Source organism: Neopelma chrysocephalum, unplaced genomic scaffold, assembly GCF_003984885.1.
Source record: "Neopelma chrysocephalum unplaced genomic scaffold, ASM398488v2 Primary Assembly neopelma1_96778, whole genome shotgun sequence".
NCBI lineage: Eukaryota > Metazoa > Chordata > Aves > Passeriformes > Pipridae > Neopelma > Neopelma chrysocephalum.
This window is the reverse complement of record NW_020925422.1, coordinates 228,737-238,263: the sequence shown is the minus strand read 5'-3', so window position 1 is coordinate 238,263 and position 9,527 is coordinate 228,737. Positions and strand designations below refer to the sequence as shown.

Sequence of the window (9,527 nt, the reverse complement as noted above, 5' to 3'; positions counted from 1 at the left end):
TTTTGGAGCTGTAACAGATTGGTTGGTTTGGCATGATCTTGTGGCACAGTACCTTTTCCTTTTGTTTCCAGTTGATGATATCTTCTCTTTGCTGAAGGATTCAAGTCAGTAAACACTAATTTCACACACATCTTTGGCTGCCAAAAATGTCATGCAGTCCTGCTCCAATGCTTGTATTATTTCCTTTCTTGTGTCAGCAAAAACATTCATGTTCATCAGACTGAGGAACTCAATTATGAGATCAATTAGCCTTTTTTTATTTTTCCCTCGGCAATCTTTTTCTCTGAATCAGTTCTTCAATCCTGGTGTGTTGTACAGCTAAACATGCTTTTGCTACCTCAGGGAGCTCTCAGGCTGGGTGAAAGGAGAAGACAGAGTGAGTGTAACTGAGGTTGAGAATTGTGCAACCTCTTCAACTGGAGGCAATGCTTAAAAATTTGTGTTCATGGAAGTCTCTCAGTCTGACTTTGCACTTAGATATACTGGTCTGTATCCCATTTCACTGAAACCAGCTCTCCTCAGGGGGGCTTGTCTTTTGTCTTTCTGTGTTAAGGAAGTCTTTCAGCTTTCTGGGAGCCATGGTGCAAATGCTCACATCCTTTTGAGCCTAGTTATATTACTGAAGTTGAGGTTAAATATGTTGCAAGATTTAAGTTTACCTAAACTGTAGAAGAAGGCTTCTTTTAGTCTGATACCCTCCCAGTACTGCCTGTTATCATTTTTCCTTTAGCAAGTCCACTGTCTAACTAGGCATTAATAGTCACCTATTGTTCACTAGTAGCTTTCCATATAATAAGTCTGAATTGGGAAAGATAATAGCTTGTTTTCACATGACCTACTTTTGAGATAACCATTTCTGAATAATGTTTCAGTTTCTTTAACCTCTCTTTAAAAAGCATTGCATAATCAGGAACGCTGCTGTAAACCAAGAGGCAGTAGTAGTTGATCAGGTCTCTTTTTTCCTTTTTCCATTCCCCTTTGTTGTTCGATATTTTGAAGTTTTCCTAAATTACAGATATAATGTATTCAACCTTAAATCAGTATAATCATCATCTGTGTATGAGAATTTTTCGGGAAATTTTGTAGAATTTTTGGATTCTGGAATATTTTTAGGGAGAGTGTTTGATCCTCTCTAAGCCAGTTTTTTGTTTTTTTTTCATTGGAACATTCAGTGCTTGATACAGGTTGGCTCTGTTTCTCAAATATTAACTTGTACACCTGAAAAAACTCCCTTTGAGTAAGGCATATGATCCGAAACGTGTATGTTGTGCTACAGTAGTGTTTGGCATTTATTAATGCCACTTGTCACAGTAAAGTGAGAGATTTACCTTGAAATGCAGGGCCATTTGACCCAGGAATGCTTAAGTACAATGGATAAAAGGAAAATAGAAGATGCCAGACACTGAGGGTTTTTTTCATTAATCATAACCTTTTTTTTTGGCTATGTCTAATGATTTAATTTTGTAGTTAGCTCTTAGAAATATCTGCCTCTCAGTATCAGCAGTGTCAGGGTTGAATTGCTGGATGTATATGAGAAGGGCCTATGTGCCATCTGCAATCCACATGTGGATATTGTGTTTTAAAAAAACCTTTTGCTGTCTAAACATCTTAATAAACAATGTGTAGCTGATGTACATATGCATGTCAAAATATTTTTATGTTTATACTAGCAAACATACAGAGTTTTAAAACTAAGCTTCCTGAGCAGTTGTTTGGTTGTTTTTGTGTAGCAAATGGCAAGTCAGTGCATGTGAAGGAAGGACTGAGATTGTTAGAAATACTTGAACTAAGGGAGGAAAACTTTAATCCTGATCTGCAGTCTTGTTTTCAAAATACATGAGAAAGTTAAAATTATATTAGTTCTTGAACTGGTTAGACTGAGTCCTGCATTGTTTGCTGCAATTTTTCTCTCGTTCTCTAAAATCCACAGTACGGAAGACCACTTCAAGTAGTATTAGTTGTGACAAAGTTTTGCTTGAACAAAACAAGACTATACAGAGAAGCAAAGCTGCTGTGAGTTGCTTCCCTGTTACAGTTGTATTTAATTATCTGCTGAAGCAGAGTGGTGAAGGCTTGGTAGCTGTAGATGTGTGATTTTACTGTTCAGGATTTTTTTCGCCTTCTTCATGCTGAAGAGTACATTGTTTAGGGATTTTTTTTCATTGACATAAATGAACAAAAGTAGATTTTCAAATGTCTTATAAATGAATATGACTTTTGTTCTAATTTCGGGTTTACTTTTACAGTATAAACAGATAACTCCTATTTTTAGGACCCTTAATTGCTGTAAATTAAAACAATTATTCAGTGCTGGTCCTTAAAGACTTAGAATAAATTTTGTCTAATATTGTAATATTTAAGAAGTGTAGATAGGTTGATACTGGGACTGGATCCAGCAAATAATAAATAATGCATTTATAACTTTAAAACATGAAAAAGTCGCACAGATGTTTCAGTAGGTAAGTAGTTTCCATGTAAATCCTTTAAGTAAATGTTGTCATAATTCGTAGTGATCAATATGGTGGTGTCCTCTGCTGTTTACACATTATATGAGCTAAGAGCTTTAACCTAATGAGTTATGAGATGTGTTTCCCAAGCTACAGATTTATGAACTCTTAAATATCTTCCTAATCCTTCCTGTTATGTTTTTCTTTATTTCTTAACTCAATTGCTTTCTCAAATTCCTTTGTTTTGCATGTAACTATCTACCAGCCCTGCCGTCTCTGCCTCCGATCGATCCTGAACTGCAGGCGGTCAGGATGGTGACTGGTTGTCCTCTTCCTGCTTTTGGCTGCTGTTGAAGTCAGAGACCTGGGACAAACTTACCTTTGGTCTGGTCTGGTAGATCTCCTCTTTTATGTTCACAAGTGATTAATGTTTAGAGTGAGGAAAACTTCTAGCTATGTTTTTAGAAAAGTGTAATTCATAGCAAAAGTTGCTAAGGCATGTGCTTCACTGGTAGCCTTAATTTTTCTGTCACCCAGCCAGACCTTCAAGTTTGCAGTAGTGCATGAACTGGGAGGTTTCTAGTACTGTAAAGAACATGTCTTTTTCTTAATGAAGAACTTAATATGTTCTGAGGTTCAAAGGTAGAGTAAGGAAACTGCAGAGGAATCCGCCCCCTGGCATTTTTTTTTCTCCAGTGTCAGGTAGATGCTGATTAGTAGCTGATTTCTCCAGCTCCTTTCAGAGCAGGTAAGATTAACTCAGGTGGCAGAGTACCCTCTGGCATTCAGAGAATTCAGAAATCACCTTTCTGGTGATTTCCTTCTACGTATGATCGATGTGTGTCAGCCTCACTCTGCTTAAAAAATAGTTTGAAACATAAATTATTTCTTTTAATAGTTTAAAGTTTATTCCTTTGGTAGTTAAAAGCTCATTTCTTTAAATTTTAGTTTATTTGTACTCATACAACCTCAAGATGCTTCTTCTTATACAGGGACATGAAAGCATGTAACCATGCTTTGTTCTTCATCTGCTGCAGTTCAGTGATTTCTCGAATAGTGTTCACTCCACCACCTCAGTCAAAGGTGGCATATACCTCCAGCATCTGCTGCTACCAGATTTTGAGGCCTTTCCCAAAGCTCTTGAAATGTATGGTGACAAGTCTGAAGACTGACAAAGGCTCTGAGGCTTTCTTCTGGTGTCTGAATGCTACAAAGATTGGGATAGGCTGCTGCCAGATGTCCAAAGCAATGAATATCAACATGTTCTACCTAAATGAAATTCTTGGAAAGGACAAATTTCACATGGTTTTACTGCTTAACTTGGTGTCTTCTTTATCCATCTTGAACTCACTTGCCTGGTGCTATTGACTGGGAAGAAGATAGCTTTACTCTACTCTTTTGACAGAAATCTGCATATGCCCTGGTGCTTGTGTTAAAGTTTGTACTGCCAAGCTACTTCACAGGTTAGCATAACAAACTGAAATAATTTTCTATTCAAGTAGTTGAATATAAACTATTGAAATAGTTTATATTCACTAGACTTAAATGCTTAAAATAATTTCCTTTTCTCAAAGAAGTAAGCTGATTCCATTACTCTTCCAGAAGATCACCTTGCTTTGAATTTTCCCTACAAGAGATGCTGGAAGCACAACTGTGAGGATAGAGCTTTGCCATTGAGGTGTTCCTCTTCATTTTCTTCCCTGTCTCTGAAAGAAGCTAAACCGTAATTTCACCTTCTCTAGAACTGCAGACTTTGCCTCTGTTAATTAACATTACAACCACTTGTACTCATCCATATATTCAGAAAAGGAAGCAGTGCTGTTGCTGATAGAGACTCTTCCTGTCTTGACCTCCAGCTATCTCACCACCACATCTTTGGGCGCCTGCCAGAAGCGGTGTGTTTTTCTTCTTTGTCTGTTATGCATTTGGACACAGAATGTACATTTTCCATTTCATTGCAGTGGTATCATCATGAACATCAATTCTTAGATTTATGATATCCTGCCTAACTATAGTGGAGTGTGTGATGCCATCAGCTGCCATATTCCACATAAAATGATACAAGGTATCAACAATCCCTGAAGATAGTTGTGATTTCGGTCCTTCTGAGAATTTTAAGTTCTTTCTGAATGCTGCAAGACAAGGGCTTTTTGGGGGGAACAACCCATCCAGATTCACATGACATGGAAGCTATTCTCTTCAGCTTGGCAGTACACTTGAATGGTTAAGGCACAGCATTTCTCTGTACCTCTGCATAGCAGCTCCATGCAGTATGGAGGGATGTCTAGCATTTGCCCACTGAATGAACAAATCTCATGCTTTAGTGTTGACAGTCAACAACCATAATGTATCATATAAACAAAAGTATGAGATCTTTTTCCTATGTAGGGAAGTCATTGACTTTTGGGAGGTTGTCTTACAACATAACTCAGTTTGATTGAACATCTGGGCTGCTAGTGAGAGGCCCATGACAAAAGCTCAAAATAACACAACTTGAAATAAGAATTCCGAGGCCTTACCTTTCTTTTTTACTTTAAAGAGCAGTGGCTTTTCTGTTTCTGAGCCTACTGATTCCTAGCACTGCAACTGGATGCCTTCCTCCCTGCTCAGTCTGAAATAGTATTCACTCTACCACCTCAGTCAAAGGTGGCATATACCTCCAGCATCTGCTGCTACCAGATTTTGAGGCCTTTCCCAAAGCTCTTGAAATGTATGGTGACAAGTCTGAAGACTGACAAAGGCTCTGAGGCTTTCTTCTGGTGTCTGAATGCTACAAAGATTGGGATAGGCTGCTGCCAGATGTCCAAAGCAATGAATATCAACGTGTTCTACCTAAACGAAATGAGGTATGAGTTTTTACTGAGCATTTCTGCCTCATCTTCAAAAAACTGTCAGGAATCCTGGGAATGCTGGGACAGCTTTCCTTACCAAATGCTTCCCCATATCAACTAGACTGTCTCAGACTCATTAATGTGTGTGTTTCTCAGCCCCACGAATTGTGCTTGTTAGTTTTAAACGCAGGGTTAGTCAAGTTAGTTCCTTAGTATTTTCCTTTGATCAGGGATAGCATTTCACAGGGCACCTTAATCAGGCATTGATATCTTTTGGAGAGGAGTCTTTCAAGGTTGCAACCTTGAGAGGTCTGCTGTTTCTTCTGGGGGACAAGGATGGTGAACATGAATGAGCACTTGTCTGAAGGAGATGCGAAAGCTGTTTATTAATCTCTACAGATAATTCCAGATATATTCCATATTCTTATTCATAGTCCTCTGGCTTTCTGCCTCAAGTGCTGTTAACTAATTCTAATATTTGAAGACTGTAAAGAGACCAAGAATCCAGCAGCATGTTCCAGCTATTTGAGTCCTCCCAGAGGGAGGAGATGGAGCACTTCTCCAGTCTTACTTAGTCATAATGTGAGTGGTATTGGTTACTGCCAACATAAGCAATTAGGAATACAGCAGAGTTAAATTTGGAACGCACTATGCTTTGTGGATGAAGTGTGCATGTCTTAGGACTATTTCTGAACAGTATACCGGGTAGACAGTTGTTTAATACTGCTGTCTTATTTTATAATAAATCAAGGTTTATGCAGACCAGCATGATGACACAGGCTTGTGGTAGGGTGCTGAATATATTCAAAACAAGCCTTTGGGCTAAAAAGAAATTACTTAATTTTTGTAATGAAACTGGTTCCAAAAACTTTGTAATCACCAAAATGTATATAAAAGTAGAAATATATATTTGGTTTTGATGGCATATCAGGTATTACAAATATAGCTAAACAAGAGCCTTAAGAGTGCCTTCACAGATGCTGACTGTTGATGTGTTTTGTCACTACCTGGACTGTTGCTAACCTTTTTTTTTTTTTTCCCCTGAAGGTATATCAGACAGTTTGATCAATAGCTTGTCTCCGGTTCACTGCAGAAAGAGATACTGTTTAGTTGTTGGCGGTTGTTAGTTCTGCTGAGGTGCAGAAGATACAGTTTCATTTGTCTTATTTAGTCAAAATAACATTTATGTCTAGTTTTAAGTTTTAGCATAAACCACCTGTGAATAATTAACTTCCCCGTGAGTGAGTTTTAGAGTAGATATTTGTAGTTACTCTGTTTTTACCCTATGAAATCAATACTATGTCAAATGAAAAATCTGTTGCTTTATACCAAAGGGTTTTGCTGTAAGAAATACAGGGGTGGGGGGTGGAAATTGCTGCCTTATTCACAGCATGGATAAGGGGATTTCAGCACACTGCTCTGCGTCAGACATCAGCACCCTGGAAGAGAACTGGACAACTTAAATGGGATTCACAGCCACCACTAGGTTAGGTAAGGACTTTCCTGGGCATCAGTAGGACAAATTGACATGCATGAGGTCCTAGCCTCTCTCTGGAGAGAGATGTCCTACTTCACGTGGAAAGGTAGTGCCTGTTTCCAAAAAAAAATCATATCCTGGACCTCTGAAACAAGGCCTTTCCATTCATGGAAGTTGCTAATGCATTAATTTGGACTAAATGTCATTTGTGGGGTTTGTTTTTCTTTATATACTGAGGTTAGAAATAGCTTCAAGGTGATAAAAGGGTTCTTATTTCAAGTCTCAGTCAAGGTCGAGCATTTGTAATCCAGTTCAATTTTGAATTCATTTAGAAACCAGTTGGTGAAAATCCATAAGTAGGTTTGAGTTGGAGATCAGATAAGATGAGCATAAATCTCTGTGGTCATCAAATACATTACTTTCTTTCAGATCTTGGTTGCACAAATGTTATTAACTCTGAGTGGTTTCTGGTTTTTGTTGTGCACATTGGCCTGAGTACATCTATAGTTCTGCAATGATTTTTAAAGCTGGATTTAAAAGAAGGAGATGGCAATTATGTGTAACACTCTTCAAAAGGTAAATATTCATAGATTCTGTATTTTAAAGGATCTGGAAGAAATAGACAGACAGGAGGTACCGCGCAGGAGCTCCATGTGTGCATGAGTGCATCATCAATGAAGGCTCTGCAGAATCTCTGTTGTCCAGAATCATGCAGGGGATACTGACATTTGTTATACCTTAGCGCTTTAAAATGCAGCATTTCTCCCTGAGTGTACTTACATGCTTCTTAAAAGCTAGAGAAATAAGAAAATCAAGTTCACAACCTTTAAGACAAAACAACAGTGTTTGTCAGAAATCACTCATCACAAAATTCCAGTTTTGAGTAGTAATTTCTTCAAAAGTTTTTGACGTTCCTTTTCTCCAAGTTTTATATTAAGACAAATTTCTTTATTGGTGTTAGATACTTGCATATTTTAGTGTAGTAGGTTATTTTTTCTTTATTTGCCTATTTGTTCACTATTAAGTGTTTGTATTTCACTTGTTAATGATAAATATTGGAATAAAGACCAGAAACCCACTATGACAAATTGGAATTTTTCATTTTTCCTTGCAGTCATTAGGATCAACACTGTCCTTAGTTTTTTTGTCATGCTTGTGATTTTTGCGAAGAAGTTTTCTCGTCTTTATCCCTGATTCACTTTGATAGACTGATTACTTACTTAAAGATTTCCAGGTATCTACATATGGAGTCTACTGTGTTTAAGTTCCGTAGGAATTTTGCAAAGAAATTAGATTATTTGTGCAGTGACTGTTGAGGAGCTGTCAGGGATTGGTCACGAGCTTGAAGGTCAGTCTGCATTTACAGTATAAACTATGGAGTGAAAATGACAGAGAATTGTGAAACCAAACACTCAGGAAATGGGGAAACATGATGGCTTTAGTATTATGTTGCCCAAACATGTTCACTGTTTACTCTCAGGTGAGTTCCTTCTGGCTTTTTCCTGATGTTAAAAATAAGCTGTGTTATGTAGATGTTGGAATAATCTGTTTTGGGAAGACATTGCATTAGCGTTGAGTCAAATATATTTGTAACCTGGCCTCATAATGCTACACTTCAGCTCTGCTTTTCGGTTCATCAACTAGACTTGCTACTGTTCTCTACATGCAGTCAACTGTTCTGAGATCAAGTAAGCCTGTTTGGTTATAAAAATCCAATTTGAATGAAACAGCTCTATAGCCAAGTGAATTTATGAGCTTTGTGATAAATAGATGCTGTTTTATTGCTTTCAGTTAATGTGTTTTCTGGTGCCATTCTCTTAGTTCCATGGTTAAGACAAGCATGTAATTTCTGGTATTTGTTAAAGAATGGAGATTTGGTTTTTTCAATTTCAGTTACAGACATGAAAAACTTGATAACTCTACACTGGCTTAAAATATGGATCGAGATTTTGGGGAAAATCTTACTTGATTAGATAGTGTTGTTTTGAGTAATGGGAATGTTAAAGTGGTGTTTAAGTGGTGGCAGTTCCTGCTTCATCTTTTTTGATGGGGAATGTGAATGCATTTGTACATACATTTAGGATTAAATGCTCTAAGACAACCAGGAAGTAGAAAACATAGATTTAGTACTTCTTTTACTTTCATACACATCTAAAAACATGGTAGGCAGTTGTCTCTGCCCAACACTGATTAAACTAGAATTTTTCTTATTCATCTCTTTCTATAAATTACCTACATTTTTAAAAAATGTCTTCTAGAGAAAATATTTGGGGGAAAAATATTGGAGGGGGGTATGGTCCTTAGATAATTGCAGTTTTACAGCTATTATCTAATTTTAGGTATACCGTCCTTTCTCCACCATTTGAGTTGCTCTTAGTTTTCAGAAGAAAAAAAACAAATGTTTTGAACTTTTGAATTCTGACAGAATTAATGAAACACTGACTTCTCCTGGGAGTAGCATGAAGAAAAGCCTAATACTTGGGGTTGTTTTGCTGGCCAAGCTGAGGTTGTATGTGCAGTCTTTATCTATGGCACTCCTTGTTTATGGTGGGCATTTTAATTCTGCACAGTAGATCACTACTATTTGTGGCTTCCTGACTTCAGACCTGGTATCGCAGCTAGATATCAGGTGAGAGGCCATCAGGATTCCCAATGACTTGATGAGTGCTGGAACTCATCTCTCCCTTCCCACACTGTCCTCCCCACTGCTCTTTCACCCCATCTCTACTGTGTTGGGGACCTAGGAGCTTTCGGGATGACCACTTCTTCACT

At 37.7% G+C, this 9,527-nt stretch overlaps 1 protein-coding gene across 2 annotated transcripts in view; it reads left to right on the top strand.

The window, feature by feature from the left end:
• Positions 1-8,374: 8,374 nt before the first annotated feature.
• Positions 8,375-9,527, top strand: part of TNFAIP8 (TNF alpha induced protein 8) — a 32,945-nt gene continuing 31,792 nt past the window's right edge. The window contains exon 1 of one of the 2 annotated variants that reach the window (XM_027709440.1): positions 8,375-8,443. Coding sequence is in view for 1 of the 2 variants with exons in the window: in XM_027709439.1 (XP_027565240.1) it covers positions 8,419-8,443 (25 nt within the window). In the remaining variant the exon portion in view is untranslated. The remainder of the gene's footprint in view (positions 8,444-9,527) is intronic. The other variant, XM_027709439.1, reaches the window with a different exon arrangement.